The 17,939-nt window shown below is 42.1% G+C and overlaps 1 protein-coding gene across 4 annotated transcripts in view; it reads left to right on the top strand.

Annotated features, from left to right (window-relative positions):
• SKAP1 (src kinase associated phosphoprotein 1) overlaps positions 1-17,939 on the top strand; it is a 430,073-nt gene that overhangs the window by 342,983 nt on the left and 69,151 nt on the right. For 3 of the 4 annotated variants that reach the window (XM_056547763.1, XM_056547766.1, XM_056547767.1), the window contains one exon: positions 226-338. In XM_056547763.1, the coding sequence (XP_056403738.1) occupies positions 226-338 (113 nt within the window). Of the gene's footprint in view, positions 1-225; positions 339-17,939 lie in introns of those variants that run through there. The other variant, XR_008849179.1, reaches the window with a different exon arrangement.

The raw sequence follows: 17,939 nt of genomic DNA on the forward strand, positions 1-17,939 counted from the left end.
CTGAGTTGATCAAACTTTGCCTTACCAATTGTGGCCCCTCAAGAGATTCCCTCTGATTAAATCAGAGTTTTATCTAGCAATAAACATACCAAGATAAGAATTATATTAGGTTAATACTGTATAAATTGGTCCTTTTCCTTCTCTGTGTGTTTGCTGAAATGATGCGGCGTATGCAGATAAACGTTCTGTTTGTCTCTTCTAATATGTGCGCTTCTTCTTCTGCAGGGGAGACTGTAATTAACTATGCAGATTATTACCAGGGACTCTGGAACTGCAAGAGTGACAAGAGTGATGAGCTGTCATTCCAGCGTGGAGATATTATCCGTATCCTGAGCAAGGTAAAAAAGAAAAAGAAAAAAAGGTCACAGGAATGAAGAAGGGAGGGGGTCGTATTGGAAGCAGACTTATAAGGCAATTAGTTCATTTGTATGGGGTAATAAAATATATATTTATAATCATTTACATGCTATGAAATAATTTATAGTGAAGCGAATGTGTTTCCATCATTCCTAATAAACACAGAAACTTGACTGTGGCTTTCCTCCTATGAGATTGTTAAGAGTATGTCGATATGTGGAGCAGGTAGATTTTCTATACATTTTGCTGCAGCATTTACAGTAGCAGCAAAGTGAATGCTTAAATATTATGCAGGCAGAGCTGTCATGACTCAATTATGTTCAATATGTCACATATGTGAACAGAGCCTATGCACAGGATACATTTACATCATACAACATAATGTGAAACATGACAGAAGTTTATGTTCCAAGTGTTTGTTTGTTTTTGTTTCACAGTAGAAACTTGTAGTTGCTGTAGATTGGAAAAGAATGTTAAACATAAAATAGACGCATACAAGTTTGTTTACATGTTGAAAAATAAGGCAGGAGACCTATCTATCAAGGGTGGTCTTTTTACAGGTTGGTCCCAATTCAGGACATGGGTTTTCCATTGTGAGCGTAATCTGGCTGATAATTCAATGTACTTTTTATGAGCATTGGGTTGGTGACTTTAAGTCACAATGCCTACATATACCCTATACATAGAGTGAATGGGGCTTTAAATTGGCATATGCACCTGAACAGCTTCTAGTGTATATGCAGAAGGTATCCATAGTCCCCTGCTGACTTGGGGCATGCCAAAAGAGTGTTCTGTGTGGGACCGGTATGCATTGGTGTGATATAAATATATATATATATATATATATATATATATATATATATATATATATACTTTATAAAGGTGGTGAGAGACCGCAGAAACGTGAAAAAAAAAATCCTTTGAAGTCTTGATTCCCTGACCAGGAACCATATGATGGCGTGCACCTAATTACTTGGTTATGCTGAATTGAATGTGCTGTTCTTCTGGACTATATATATATTTTTTTTTTTTTTTTGTGCCCCCTAGATGGATGTTGCTATACTTTTAACCCCTCCCCTTTAACCCCTTAAGGACTGAGCCCTTTTTCACCTTAAGGACTCAGCCATTTTTTGCAATTCTGACCACTGCCACTTTAAACATTAATAACTCTGGAATGCTTTTAGTTATCAATCTGATTCCGACATATTTTCATATTTCGTGACATATTTTACTTAGTGGTAAAATTTTGTGGTAACTTGCATCCTTTCTTGGTGAAAAATCCCAAAATTTGATGAAAAATTTGAAAATTTTGCATTTTTCTAACTTTGAAGCTCTCTGCTTGTAAGGAAAATGGATATTCAAAATAATTTTTTTTTTATTCACATATACAATATGTCTACTTTATGTTTACATCATAAAATTGATGAGTTTTTACTTTTGGAAGACACCAGAGGGCTTCAAAGTTCCGCAGCAATTTTCCAATTTTTCACAAAATTTTGAAACTCGCTTTTTTTCAGGGACCAGTTCAGGTTTGAAGTGGATTTGAAGGGCCTTCATATTAGAAATACCCCATAAAAGACCCCATTATAAAAACTGCACCCCCCAAAGTATTCAAAATGACATTCAGTCAGCGTTTTAACCCTTTAGGTGTTTCACAGGAATAGCAGCAAAGTGAAGGAGAAAATTCACAATCTTCATTTTTTACACTCGCATGTTTTTGTAGACCCAATTTTTGAATTTTTGCAAGGGGTAAAAAGGAGAAAATTTTTACTTGTATTTGAAACCCAATTTCTCTCGAGTAAGCACATACCTCATATGTCTATGTTAATTGTTCGGCGGGCGCAGTAGAGGGCTCAGAAGGGAAGGAGCGACAAATGGTTTTTGGGGGGCATGTCACATTTAGGAAGCCCCTATGGTGCCAGAACAGCAAAAAAAACCACATGGCATACCATTTTGGAAACTAGACCCCTCAGGGAACATAACAAGGGGTAAAGTAAACCTTAATACCCCACAGGTGATTCACAACTTTTGCATACGTAAAAAAAAAAACTAAAAAAATTCCCTAAAATGCTTGGTTTCCCAAAAGTTTTACATTTTTAAAAAGGGTAATAGCAGAAAATACCCCCCAAAATTTGAAGCCCAATTTCTCCCGATTCAGAAAACACCCCATATGGGGGTGAAAAGTGCTCTGCTGGCGCACTACAGGTCTCAGAAGAGAAGGAGTCACATTTGGCTTTTTTGAAGGAAATTTTGCTCTGGGGGCATGCCGCATTTAGGAAGCCCCTATGGTGCCAGGACAGCAAAAAAAAACACATGGCATACTATTTTGGAAACTAGACCCCTCGGGGAACGTAACAAGGGGTTAAGTGAACCTTAATACCCCACAGGTGTTTCACGACTTTTACATATGTAAAAAAATTTTTAACCTAAAATGCCTCTTTTCCCAAAAATTTTACATTTTTAAAAATGGTAAAAGCAGAAAATACCCCCCAAAATTTGGAACACAATTTCTCCCGAGTACGGCGATACCCCATATGTGACCCTAAACTGTTGCCTTGAAATACGACAGGGCTCCAAAGTGAGAGCGCCATGCGCATTTGAGGCCTAAATTAGGGACTTGCATAGGGGTGGATATAGGGGTATTCTACGCCAGTGATTCCCAAACAGGGTGCCTCCAGCTGTTGTAAAACTCCCAGCATGCCTGGACAGTCAGTGGCTATCTGGCAAAACTGGGAGTAGTTGTTTTGCAACAGCTGGAGGCTCCGTTTTGGAAACAGTGGCGTACCAGACGTTTTTCATTTTTATTGGGGAGGGGGGCTGTGTAGGGGTATGTGTATAGGTAGTGTTTTTTACTTTTTATTTTATTGTGTGTTAGTGTAGTGTAGTGTTTTTAGGGTACAGTCACACGGGCGGGGGTTCACAGTAGTTTCACGCTGGCAGTTTGAGCCGCAGCTCAAACTTGCAGCCGGATACTTACTGTAATCCTCCGCCCATGTGAGTGTACCCTGTACGTTCACATTGGGGGGGGGGGGGGGGGGGGGAACATCCAGCTGTTGCAAAACTGCAACTCCCAGCATGTACGGTCTATCAGTGCATGCTGGGAGTTGTAGTTTTGCAACCGCTGGAGGCTCCGTTTTGGAAACAGTGGCGTACCAGACGTTTTTCATTTTTATTGGGGAGGGGGGCTGTGTAGGGGTATGTGTATACGTAGTGTTTTTTACTTTTTATTGTGTGTTAGTGTAGTGTTTTTAGGGTACAGTCGCACTGGCGGGGGGTTCACAGTAGTTTCTCGCTGGCAGTTTGAGCTGCGACAGAAAATTTGCCGCAGCTCAAACTTGCAGCCGGATACTTGCTGTAATCCTCCGCCCATGTGAGTGTACCCTGTACGTTCACATTGGGGGGGGGGGGGGGAACATCCAGCTGTTGCAAAACTACAACTCCCAGCATGTACGGTCTATCAGTGCATGCTGGGAGTTGTAGTTTTGCAACAGCTGGAGGCACACTGGTTGTGAAACAGAGTTTGGTAACAAACTCAGTGTTTTGCAACCAGTGTGCCTTCAGCTGTTGCAAAAGCTACAACCCCCAGCATGTACGAACAGCGAAAGGGCATGCTTGGTCTTGTAGTTATACAACAGCTGGAGGCATACTACTTTGGCTGGGGATGCTGGGGACTGTAGTTATGCAACAGCTGGAGACACACTGGTTTGCTACATAACTCAGTGTGCCTTCAGCTGTTGCAAAACTACAACTCTCAGCAGTCACCGACAGCCAACGGGCATGCTGGGAGTTGTAGTTATGCAACCAGCAGATGCACTACTACAACTCCCAGCATGCACTTTAGCTGTTGGTGCAAGCTGGGAGTTGTAGTTACACAACAGCTGAAGGTACACTTTTCCATTGAAAAAATGTGCCTCCAGCTGTTGCAAAACTACAAGTCCCAGCATGCCCATAAGGGCATGCTGGGAGTTGTGGTGGTCTGCCTCCTGCTGTTGCATAACTACAGCTCCCAGCATGCCCTTTTTGCATGCTGGAAGCTGTTGCTAAGCAACAGCAGGAGGCTGTCACTCACCTCCAACGATCCTCGCCGCACAGGTCAGTCCCGCTGCCGCCGCCGCTGCTCCAGGGGCCCCGATCCCAACATTGACGCTGGGGATCGGGGTCCCCAGCACCTGGGGTGCACGTCCCGCACCCGCTCACGTCCTCCGGAAGAAGGGCGGAGCGGGTTGCGGGAGTGACACCCGCAGCAGGCGCCCTGATTGGTCGGTCGGTAATCCGGCCGACGAATCAGGGCGATCGTGAGGTGGCACCAGTGCCACCTCACCCCTACAGGCTCTGGCTGTTCGGGGCCGTCGGAGACGGCCCCGAACAGCCTGTAATTCCGGGTCACCGGGTCACTGGAGACCCGATTGACCCGGAATCTGCCGCAGATCGCTGGACTGAATTGTCCAGCGATCTGCGGCCATCGCCGACATGGGGGGGGCATAATGACCCCCCTGGGCGATATGCCCCGATGCCTGCTGAACGATTTCAGCAGGCATCGGGCACCGGCTCCCCTCCGGCTAGCGGCGGGGGGGGCGGGATTTGACAGGACGTACTCAAACGTCCTGAGTCCTTAAGGACTCGGAAAAGGGGCCGTTTGAGTACGTCCTGCGTCCTTAAGGGGTTAAAAAAACATTTTCTATACATGCTCATTTTAATATATTAATAGAATTTTAATATACTTTTTTTTTTATTACCCCTGTTTAGGTGGTAATGAAAAACTTATCGTACGGCAGTGTTTCCAAAACGGAGTCTCCAGCTGTTGCAAAACAACAACTCCAAGCGTTTCCGGACAGCCACTGAATGTCCAGGCATTCTTGGAATTTAGCAAAAGCTAGAGGCACCCAATTTGTAACCCAATTTCTCCTGGGTACGGAAATACCCCATATGTGGGCGTAAAATGCTCTGCGGGCGCACAACAAGGCTCAGGAGTGAGAGAGCACTATGTACATTTGAGGCCTAAATTGGTGATTTGCACAGGGGTGGCTGATTTTACAGCGGTTCTGACATAAATGCAAAAAACTACCCACATGTGACCCCATTTTGGAAACTACACCCCTCACGGAACGTAACAAGGGTTATAGTGAGCCTTAACACCCCACAGGTATTGGAAATTTTTTGGAAAAGAAAATGAAAAAAAAAAATGTTAACTAAAATGCTGACTAAAATGTTAACTAAAAAGCCCCCCCAAAATTTGTAACCCCATTTCTTCTGAGTAAGAACAAACCCCATATGTGGATGTAAAGTGCTCTGCGGGCACAGTGCAATGCTCAAAAGAGAGGGAGCGCCATTGGGCTTTTGTAGAGAAAATTTGTCCGGAATTGAAGGCCACGTGTGTTTACAAAGCCCCCATAGTGCCAGAACAGTGGAACCTCCCCCCCCCCACACACAGACACGTGACCCCATTTATGAAACTACACCACTCACGGATTGTAATAAGGGGTACAGTGAGCATTTACTCCCCATAGGTGTCTGACAGATTTTTGAAACAGTGGTCCATGAAAATAAAAACAGTGGGGTGTAAATGCTCACTGCACCACTTATTAAATTCTGTAAGGGGTGTAGTTTCCAAAATGAGGTCACATGTGGGGGGTCCACTGTTCTGGCACCACGGGGGGCTTTGTAAATGCACAAGGCCCCCATCTTCTATTCCAACCAAATTCTCTCTCCAAAAGCTCAATGGCGCTCCTTCTCTTCTGAGCATTGTAGTGCGTCAGCAGAGCACTTTACATCCACACAGGGGGTATTTCCATACTCAGAAGAAATGGGGTTACAAATTTTGGGGGGCATTTTCTCCTATTACCCCTTGTAAAAATGAAAATTTGGGGAAAAACCAGCATTTTAGTGAAAAAATTATGTTTTTTCATTTACACATCCGACTATAACGAAAAGTCGTCAAACACCTGTGGGGTTTTAAGGCTCACTGTACCCCTTGTTACGTTCCTTGAGGGGTGTAGTTTCCAAAATAGTATGCCATGTCACGGCTCCACCCCCGTGTGATGTCCCGCTCGCCCCTTTAATGAAAGCCTATGGGAGGGGGCGTGGCGGCTGGACCCCGGCAATCAGGCATCTTATCCCCTATCCTTTGGATAGGGGATAAAATGTCTTAGGGCTGGAGTACCCTCTTAAGGACAATTTTGTTTTTGCATTTTCCTTTTTTCCTCCTCGCCTTCTAAAAATCATAACTCTCTTATATTTTCATCCACAGACAAGTATGAGGGTATGTTTTTTGCGCGACAAACTGTCCTTTGTAATGACATCACTTATTTTACCATAAAATGTATGCGCAACCAAAAAAAATACTATTTGTCTGTGGAAATTGAAAAGAAAACAGCAATTTTGCTAATTTTTGGAAAGTTTTGTTTTCACCCTGTACAATTTATGGTACAAATGTATTTATTTTTCTTTATTCTGTGGGTCAATACGATTAAAATGATACCCATGATTACATACTTTTCTATTATTGTACTGCTTTAAAAAAAAATCTCAAACTTTTTAAACAAATTAGTACCTTTAAAATCCCTCGATTTTGACGACCTATAACTTTTTCATTTTTCCGTATAAGTGGCCGTATGAGGGGTAATTTTTGGCGCTGTGATGTGTACTTTTTATTGATACGACATTTGCATATATAAAACTTTTAATACATTTTTTATTAATTGATGTGACAAAAAAGCATCAATTTTGGACTTTTATACGTTCACCTTACAAGATCATTAACATTATATTCTGAGATAGTTCGGACATTTACACACGCAGCGATACCAAATATGTTTTTACATTTTTTTTACACTTTTTGGGGATAAAATGAGAAGGGACAATTTACATTTTATTGGGGGAGGGGATTTTTCACATTTTTTTACTTTAACTTTTTTTTTTTTTTATTACACTTATGTCCCCATATGGGACTATTTATAGCAATCACTTGATTGCTAATACTGTTCAGTGCTATGCATAGGGCATAGTACTGCTCAGTATTATTGGCGATCTTCTTCTCTGGTCTACTTGATCTCAGACCAGAGCAGAAGACCCCTGGAGAAGGACGGAGGCAGGTGAGGGGACCTCCGTCCGCCATTACGGATGATGGGATCCCCGCGGCAGCACAGCGGGTGATCCGAACATCCATTTTACCAACCGCAATGCAGCAGATGCCATGATCTGTATTGATCACGGCATCTGAGGTGTTAATGGCTGACTTAAGCGCGATTGGTCATGTCCGCCATTATCGGTGGGACCCTGGCTGCTGATAGCAGCCCGGAACCCACCGTGCATGACCCGAGCACCGGGACGTAAATGTACGTCCTGGTGCATTAAGTACCACCGCACCAGGACGTACATTTATGTCTTGCATCGTCAAGGGGTTAAAGGGGTACTCCAGCGGAAAATATTTTTATAATTTTTTTTTTTCAAATCAACTCTTTCCAGAAATAAATAAACAGATTTGTAAATTACTTTTATTAAAAAATCTTAATTCTCCCAGTACTTATCAGCTGCTGTATGCTCCACAGGAAGTTGTTGTTCTTTTCAGTCTGACCACAGTGCTCTCTGCTGATACCTCTGTCTGTCTGTGTCTGGAACTGTACAGACTAGGAGCAAATCCCCATAGCAAACCTCCTGGACAGAGGTGTCAGCAGAGAGCAATGTGATCAGACTGGAAATAACTTCACAACTTCCTCTGGAGCATACAACAGCTGATAAGTACTGGAAGGATTAAGATTTTGTTTTATTAGAAGTAATTTACAAATCTGTTTAACTTTCTGTCACCGGTTTATTTGAAAAAATAAATTTCCAGCAGAGTACCCCTTTAAAGGGGTACTCCGGTGGAAAAACAATTTTTTAAATCAAGTGGTGCCATGAAGTTAAATGGATTTGTAAATTACTTCTATTTAAAAATCTTAACCCTTCCAGTACTTATCAGCTGCTGTATGCTCCACAGGAAGTTCTTTTCTTTTTTAATTTATTTTCTGTCTGACCACAGTTCTATGAAAAAGTGTACCTCCAGCTGTTGCATAACTACAACCCCCAATATGCACTGACAGTCAAAGGGCATGCTGGGAGTTGCAGCAGTGTCAGCATGCCCTTCGGCTGTAAGTGCATGCTGAGAGTTGTAGTTTTGCAACAGCTGAAGGCACACTGTTTGCTAAACACAGAGTTTGTTACCTAACCCAGTGTTTCACAACCAGTGTGCCTCCAGCTTTTGCAAACTACAACTCCCAGCATGCACTAATAGACTGTACATGCTGGGAGTTGTAGTTTTGCAGCAGTTGGAGGAACACTGGTTGCAAAACACTAAGTAACAAACTCTGTGTTCTGCAACCAGTGTGCCTCCAGCTGTTGCATAACTACAACCCCCAGCATGCACGGACAGACAAAGGGCATGCTGGGAGTTGTAGTTTTGCAACAGCTGGAGGCACCCTGTTTGGGAAACACTGCTGTAGGGTTATTTTAGTATCGGAGGCAAGAGTCATTCTTGCATCAAGGTCCGTCCTTATGCAAATCCCTAATTTAGGCCTCAAATGCGCATGGCGCTCTCTCACTTCGGCAACCTGTCGTGTTTCAAGGCAACAGTTTAGGGCCACATATGGGGTATTTCCGTACTCGAGAGAAATTGCCTAACAAATTTTGGGGGGTCTTTTTCTCCTTTTACTCCTTATGAAAAGGTAAAGTTGGGGTCTACTCCAGCATGTTATTGTAAAAAAAAATTTTTTTTACACTAACATGCTGGTGTTGCCCCATACTTTACATTTTCACAAGAGGTAAAAGGGAAAAAAAGGCCCACAAAATTAATAACGCAATTTCTCCTGAGTACGTAAATGCCCCATATGTGGATGTAAAATGCTCTGCGGATGCACAACAAGGCTCAGGAGTGAGAGCGCACCGTGTACATTTGAGGTGATTTGTACAGGGGTGGCTGATTACTGCAGAGGTTCTAACTTAAACAGAAAAGAAAGCCACCCACATGTGACCCCATTTTGGAAACTACACCCCTCACAAAAGGTAACAAGGGGTATAGTGAGCCTTAACACCCCACGGGTGTTTAAAGAATTTTTGTTAAAATTGGACGTGAAAATGAAAAAAAAATTTTTTTTCACTAAAATGCTGGTGTTATCCCAAAGTTTTCATTTTCACAAGGGGTAATAGGAAAAAAAAACAAAAAAAATTGTAATACCATTTCTTCTGAGTAAATAAATACCCATTGTGTGGACGTAAAGTGCTCAGCTAGTGCACTAGAGGGTTCAGAAGAGAATGAGCGCCATTGGGCTTTTGGAGAGAGAAATTGAATGGAATGGAAGGCCATGTGCGTTTACAAAGCTCCCATGGTGCCAGAACAGTGGACCCCCCCACATGTGACCCCAATTTGGAAACTACACCCCTCAAGGAATGTAATAAGGGGTACAGTGAGCATTTATACCCCACTGGTGTCTGACCGATTTTTTGAACAGTGGTCCATGAAAATTAAAAAAAAAAAATTTCATTTGCACAGCCCACTGTTCCAAAAGTCTTTAAAACGCCAGTGGGGTGTAATACATTCTGTGAGGGGTGTAATTTCCGAATTAGGGTCACATGTGTGGGGGGGGGGGGCACTGTTCTGGCACCATGGGGGCTTTGTAAACGCACACTGCCCCCAACTTCCATTCCAAACAAATTCTCTCTCCAAAAGCCCAATGGCGCTCCTTCTTTTCTGAGGATTGTAGTGCGCCCACAGGGCACTTTACATCCATATATGGGGTATTTCCATACTCAGTAGAAATGGGGGTCATTTTCTCTTATCACCTCTTGTAAAATTGTAAATTTGGGGGGAAAAAATGCATTTTAGTGAAAAAAAAAATGTTTTCATTTACACATCCAAATTTTACGAAAAGTCATCAAACACCTGTGGGGTGTTAAGGCTCACGGTACCCCTTGTTACGTGCTTTGAGGGGTGTAGTTTCCAAAATAGTATGCCATGTGTTTTTTTTCTTCCGTTATGGCACCATAGGGGCTTTCTAAATGAGACATGCCCTCCAATAACCATTTCAGCAAAATTTGCTTTCAAAAGGCCAAATGTGACTCCTTCTCTTCTGAGCGTTGCAGTGCGCACATGGGGTATTTCCATACTCAGAAGAAATGCGGTTACAAATTTTTGGGGGCATTTTCTCCTATTACCTCTTGTAAAACTGGTAAATTTGGGGGGGGACGGCATTTTAGTGAAATAATTTATAAATTTCATTTACACATCCGACTTTAACGAAAAGTTTACAAACACCTGTCGGGTGTTAAGGCTCACTGTACCCCTTGTTACATGCCATGAGGGGTGTAGTTTCCAAAATAGTATGCCATGTGTTTTTTTGCTGTTCTGGCACCATAGGGGCTTCCTAAATGCGACATGCCCCCCACAAACCATTTCAGTAAAATTCACTCTCCAAAATCCCATTGTCGCTCCTTTGCCCTCTAGTGCACCCACAGAGCACTTTACGTTCACATATGAGGTATTTCCTTACTCGAGAGAAATTGGGTTACACATTTTGGGGGGCTTTTTCTCCTTTTACCCCTTGTAAAAATTCAAAAACTGGGTCTACAAGAACATGTTAGTGTAAAAAATTGAGATTTTGAATTTTCTCCTTCACTTTGCTGCTATTCCTGTGAAACACCTAAAGGGTTAACAAACTTTCTGAATGTCATTTTGAATACTTTGAGGGGTGCAGTTTTTAAAATGGGGTAATTTATGGGGTATTTCTAATATGAAGGTCCATCAAATCCACTTCAAAACTGAACTGGTCCCTGAAAAATTCTGATTTTGAACATTTTGTTAAAATTGCTACTGAACTTTGAAGCCCTCTGATGTCTTCCAAAAGTAAAAACTTGTCAACTTTATGATGCAATCATAAAGTAGACATATTGCATATGTGAATCAATATATAATTTATTTGGGATGTCCATTTTCCTTATAAGCAGAGAGTTTCAAAGTTATAAAAATGCTACATTTTTAAATTTTTCATCAAATTTGGGAATTTTTCACCAAGAAATTATGCAAGTATCAACAAAAATTTACCACTAACATAAAGGAGAATGTGTCACAAAAAAAACTATCTTGGAATCAGAATGAAAAGTAAAAGCATCCCAGAGTTATTAATGCTTAACCCCTTAAGGACCAAGCATTTTTCTGTTTTTACACTTTCGTTTTTTCCTCCTCACCTTTTAAAAATCATAACCCTTCTAAAAATCCATATGAGGGCTTATTTTTTGCGCCACCAATTCTACTTTGGAATGATATGAGTCATTTTACACAACCATTTATGGCGAAACAGAAAAAAAAATCATTGTGCGACAAAATTGAAGAAAAAACACCATTTTGTAAATTTTGGGGGCTTCTGTTTCTAGGCATTACATTTTTCGGTAAAAATTACACTTTATCTTTATTCTGTAGGTCCATACGGTTAAAATGATACCCTACTTATATAGGTTTGATTTTGTCGCACTTCTGGAAAAAATCATAACTACATGCAGGAAAATTTATACATTTAAAATTGTCCTTTTCTGACCCCTATAACTTTTTTATTTTTCCACGTACAGGGCGGTATGAGGGCTCATTTTTTGCGCCGTGATCTGAAGTTTTAATCGGTACCATTTTTATTTTGATTTGACTTCTTGATCGCTTTTTATTCCTTTTTTTATGGTATGAAAAGCGACCAAAAATACGCTATTTTGGACTTTGGAATTTTTTTGCGTGTACGCCATTGACCGTGCGGTTTAATTAATTATATATTTTCATAGTTCAGACATTTACGCACGCGACGATACTACATATGTTTATTTTTATTATGGTTACATATTTTTAATATGGAATTTGGGAAAAGGGGGGTGATTTAAACTTTTAATAAAGAAGGGGTTAATGTGTGTGTTTTTAAACTTTTTTTAAACTTTTTTTTTTTACACTTTTAGTCCCCTTAGGGGACTTTTAGGAGGAATCATTTGATTCCTCATACAGATGAATGGGATTGCATACAATCCCATTCATCTGTGTGCTCTGCGCTCGATTGATAAAGCCTGGTCCTGCCAGGCTTTATCATTCAGAGAGCCGGAGCCGACACAGGAGGAGAGGTAAGCCCTCAGGCTACCTCAGTAGTACCACTGGACCACCAGGGACTGGATACAGGCACCTTTAGACGCCGCTGTCAACTTTGACAGCGGCGATCTAAAGGGTTAATAGCCGCCCGCAGCGATCGCCGCATGTCGGCTATTAACGCCGGCCCCCAGCTACAGGAATCAGCTGGGGGCTGGCCGGTATGACGCGGGCTCGAGACGGGAGCCCGTGTCATACCTCGGTAACGGCCATTGGACGAGTATAGACGTCCATGGTCGTTATCGGGTTAAAGTGAAAGTGGTCAGATTTGCAAAAAATGCTTGGGTCCTTAAGGTGAAAATGGGCTGGGTCCTTAAGGGGTTAATAGTCCCAATAGGAGACTATTTATAGCAATCACTTGATTGCTAATACTGTTCAGTGCTATACATAGGGAATAGCACTGATCAGTATTATCAGTGATCTTCTGCTCTGGTCTGCTTGATGTCAGACCAGAGCAGAAGACCCCAGGAGACAGCCGGAGGCAAGTGGGGGGACCTTCCGCCACCATTACAGATGACCGGATCCCCGCGGCAGCGCTGCGGGCGATACGATCAGCCATATTAAGTGCCGTACTGCCGAAGATGCCGTGATCTGCATTGATCCCAGCATCTGAGGGGTTAATGGCGGACATCGGCGTGATTGCTGATGTCGCCATTATCGGCGGGTCCCCGGGTGCTGATAGCAGCCGAGACCTGCCGCGCATGACTCGAGCACCGTGCTCGCGGTCATGTTCATGACGTAAATGCACATCATGGTACGTTAAGTACCACCGCACCATGACGTACATTTACGTCCGATGCCATTAACGTGTTAAGAGGAGGTGTGGTCTGGTTCCATCAGCTCCACAATTTTACAGGTATTTATTGTCTTCCAATTATGCCGCTTGGTGACCTCACCTTAAAGCCCTCTGCGACTTTTACTCTGCACTTCACTCATAGAGTTATGTGTATCCTCACAACGTACTTTAGATCTGTTTCATTTAGCGGCTGTTTGCACACACGAGTTTCAGACGATTGACTAATAATAAGCTATAAAACTCTAGACCTGCTACACTAAGCCTGTCTGGGTGACTGATTCTGCTCTGCCAAGCCTGTATGTCCCAATTCTCCGGGTCTGACTGTAGGGTGGCACCAGCTGACATCCTTGGACTGTAACTTAAACTGCTTTTGAAATTGCTGCTTTTGCCTTAAATACCTAGCTTTGCTTATGGAAGTTATTGAGTTACTTGTTGGGTTACCTCTAGGGAAATACCTGCTTGAACTTTTTATGTATTTAAATGTATATGTTCAGCATAAAACCAGATTTTAGAGTTTAAATTTATAGTACTAGTCAAAAGTTTGGACATACACTTTCATTCCATTGTTTTTCTGTTTTTTATTTCTATATTCTGATTACGGTACATAATAAATACATTAAAACTATGAAGCAACAAATAAAGTATTAAACAGTAAACAAAAAGTTTTTATATTGTAGATTCTTTAAAGGGGCACTCTTTTATTTTTTTTTTTAAATCAACTGGTGCCAGAAAATTATACAGATTTGTAAATAACTTCTGTTTAAAAATCTTAATCCTTCCACTCATCATCTGCTTTATACTACAGAGGAAGTTCTTTTCTTTTTGAATTTATTTTCTTTATGACCACAGTGCTCTCTGCTGACACCTCTGTCCATGTCAGGAACTGTCCAGAGCAGGAGCAAATCCCCATAGCAAACCTATACTGCTCCGGACAGTTCCTGAAACGGACGGAGTTGTCAGCAGAGAGCACTGTGGTAAGACAGAAAAGATATTCAAAAATAAAAGAACTTCCTTTGTAGTATACAACAGCTGATAAGTACTGGAAGGATTAAAATTTTTAAATATAAGTAATTTACAAATATGTTTAACTTTCTGGCACCAGTTGATTTAAAAAAATAAATAAATTCCACCTCAGTACCCCTTTACAGTAACCCCCTTTTTGCTTTTGATGACAGTTTTGCACTTTTTTTGTTATTCTCTCATGCAGCTTCATAGGATAGTCACCTGGAATGTTTTTTTTACAGTCTTGAAGGAATTCACAGAGATGTTAAAGGGGTACTCTGCCCCTAACATCTTATCCCATATCCAAAGGATAGGGGATAAGATGTCAGATCGCGGGGGTCCAGCGGGGCTGCAGCACCGTGACGTCACGCCTCTGCCCCCTCGTGAATCACAGCCCGCCCCCTCAATACACGGCTGCCACGCCCCCTCCCATAGACTTGCATTAAGGGGGCGGGCCGTGATATCACAAGGGGGCGGAGCCATGACATCACGATGCTCCGGCCACCGTATCGCCGCTCCTTACGCACGGAGCGAGTTTGCTCTGTGCAGTAATGAAAGCTGGGTGCTGCAGCAGAGATCCCGGGGGTCCCCAGTGGATACTTTGGATAGGGGATAAGATGCTTGGGGCGGAGTACCACTTTAAGCCTTCTTTTCCTTTACTCTGCAGTCCAATTCATTCCAAAGCATCACAGTTTGATTGAGGTTGTGGAACTGTGGAGACCATGGGGGAGATTCATCAAAACCTGTGTAGAGGAAAAGGTGACCAGTTGCCCAAAAACAACCAATCAGATTGCCTCTATCTGTCTACGTGATATGTCTTAAAGGAGAGATCCAGCCAAAAGTGGTAAAACAAACAACTTATATATAAACTCACCATGACTCCACAAGGCATCCCAGCTGATTTGTTTCAAAATCAGACCCCCATAGCCACGATAAACAGCCTTTGAAAATCATGCTGAGTCAGCAAGAAACGCCACATACTAGGCTTGTTTCCTTTGTGAGCTGCAGGTAATGGGCTGCTGTGAGAATGAGCAGGAAGGATGTGTGTGCCCTCTAGCCAATCAGAGACACTCAAACACGGCACACTGAAGCTGTCTGCTCTCTGAGCAGGCGAATAGGGAGTGTGAAGTGTCATCTACGGTAGACACTAGTCATCAGTGTAGTAAGATCTCCTGGACTTCCTGCCTGGAGAGAAACAGGGTATGTGCTCAGCAAAGATTACATTTCACATTGCAAAGTTATATAACTTTATCATGTGCAACTATGTAAAGGTAATTTCATTTGGCTGGAGTTCTCATTTAATGTAATCATGGACTGTTAGCTCTCTTTCCTTAGTTCTTGACATAATGTAGATTTTTGACAAGTAGTTGAAAACTGTATGTAGGTGTGTACTAATCCCACACCTGATGATCTAAAACACATTATGAAGGCAAGAAATTCTACTGATTAACTTTTAACAAAGCATACCTGTTAATTGAAAACCATTCAAGGTGACTATCCCATGAAGCTCATTGAATGGCAAGCGTGTTCAAAGCTGTCATCAAAGCAAAAGGGGGCTATATTGATTAATCTAAATCTACAATGGAGAAAAAAAAACACATATTGGAATGAAAAGATGTGTATAAATTGGTGCTGTATATATACAGAAACTGTTGTACAAAAAATTGCTAACTTATCTTGTGCCAGTCCTTTTACTGTTCCATTTAAAACTAATGCTTTATGCTTCATTCTGGAATGTGTGATCTGTGCAGAAAACAGTACAGTAATCTGCTTTATGGAAAATTCTGTCCTGCTCATAGAGGCTCAGCTAAATTCTTATTGATGTGTTTATAGCAAACCTTGTTAATTGTTTCCAAATCCAACCTGCTATAAACGTTCAAATTAAGCTAATAAAAGTAAAAAACTCAAAAAAATCTGCTCCAAAAAAAATAGTGACCACAACTTAGTTTAGGGTTCCAGAGTGACATTTGGTTGTGCAACCGTTGCAGTAAAATCACAGGCTGCCATGACCACTGTGCAACCTCAGTGTTCCCCTATAAGGGGAGGTGGCTTATGGAAGTTCTTTCATTTGGTGTGCAACCATGTGAGAGTTTTCTTCTTTGTATGTTTCATTGCTATAACAAATGCATTTAATCTGAAGAATACAAATATAGTTGGCAAACTTTGTTATTGCAGGTTGCCAGCAAATTTCCCTGTAAATTTTATTGGGCATGATAGTGGTTACATAGTCCCTAGCCTTACCGTAAAAATAAAATAAAAGGCCCTTCCGAATCAAAGGTTTATGCTAGTTACAGGCTTAAAGGAAAATGGTCACCCATTCTATAACCCGATACACCTGGTTATAGAGTGGGTGAACAGGACGCCGATCCTACTGAGCGCTTACGTGGCTAACGCTTATGAATATTTAAATCCAGCCGGCAGGCCTGCCTCCAGAGCGCAAGTCAGCGCTGAAAGAGGGGGACCTTCAGAGGATCGGGGTTCCGGACTTCAGGTAGGTATAGCAGTCCGAGACCCCGCATCGGTCTCCTGTTCACCTGCACTATAACCCGATGTATCGGGTTATAGTGCAGGTGAACGGATGACCGTTTTCCTTTAAATGGGTATGGCATAGGGAAAATAGAAAAAAAAGGCGTACTTATCTATTTTTGGTCCCTCTGCATCTTCCGTTCTCCATCGGGTTCCTGCTTTCGACACGAGTGCTGGACCTACTGGCTCAGCCAATCACTGGTTGCATCAGTGTCCCATATCAGCCAGTGATTGGAGTGATTGGCTGAGCGGGCATGTCCTGCCCAGAGCACTCATTTAGTTAGCAGGAAGAAAACAGAAGATCGAGGGAATGGAAGAAGGAAAACAGGAGCAGGGGGACAAGGGTCTAGGTAAGTATGCCTTTTTTCTATTGTCCACAAGCCCCAGCACCATATTGTTTTTCAGAAAACACTGGAAATATCCCTTTAAGGCTGTGTTTACATGTTGAAGTTTTTAAAGAAAAACGGTCAGCTTGTTCACCCACACTAAACCCAATACAGTGGGTAATAGTGTGGGTGAACAGGAGGTCAATGAGGGGTCACTTACTTAAATATATTCAGTAGGTCCTGACCAGGGCCGGCGCTGCCACTTGTCAAACTAGGCAGCCACCTACAACACACTACCGCCCAGGGCGCAGCCGGCCAGGTTCCCCAGAGCCAGGGGAATGCCAAGGAAGAAGAGGGTGCAGAGCAGGTGCTTTTATACTGCAAACAATCACTGTTAATAATGGTGCTCTTTTGCAGTTCATAAGCGCCATCACAGCATTGATGTTACATAACATTGGAGACTAGTGCAGAAGAGAGGATCGGGGTGCAACAGGGGAGCAGGGTGACAGGTGAATTTTTTTTTTTTTTGTTTTCATGGGGGGCACAGCGGGGGGGCATTAAAAGCCTTATAATATATGGGGGCATAATAGGTGTTATATGTGGGCATAATTGGTCTTATTTTATATGAGAGCATAATAGGTATTATATGGGGACATAATAGTTATTATATTATATGTGGGCATAATAGGTGTTATATTATATGGGGGCATAATGGGTATTATCTTGTATGGGGGCATAACGAGTATTATATTATTTGGGGGCATAATAGGTATTATATGAGGGCATAATA

This window comes from Hyla sarda, chromosome 12, assembly GCF_029499605.1.
Source record: "Hyla sarda isolate aHylSar1 chromosome 12, aHylSar1.hap1, whole genome shotgun sequence".
NCBI lineage: Eukaryota > Metazoa > Chordata > Amphibia > Anura > Hylidae > Hyla > Hyla sarda.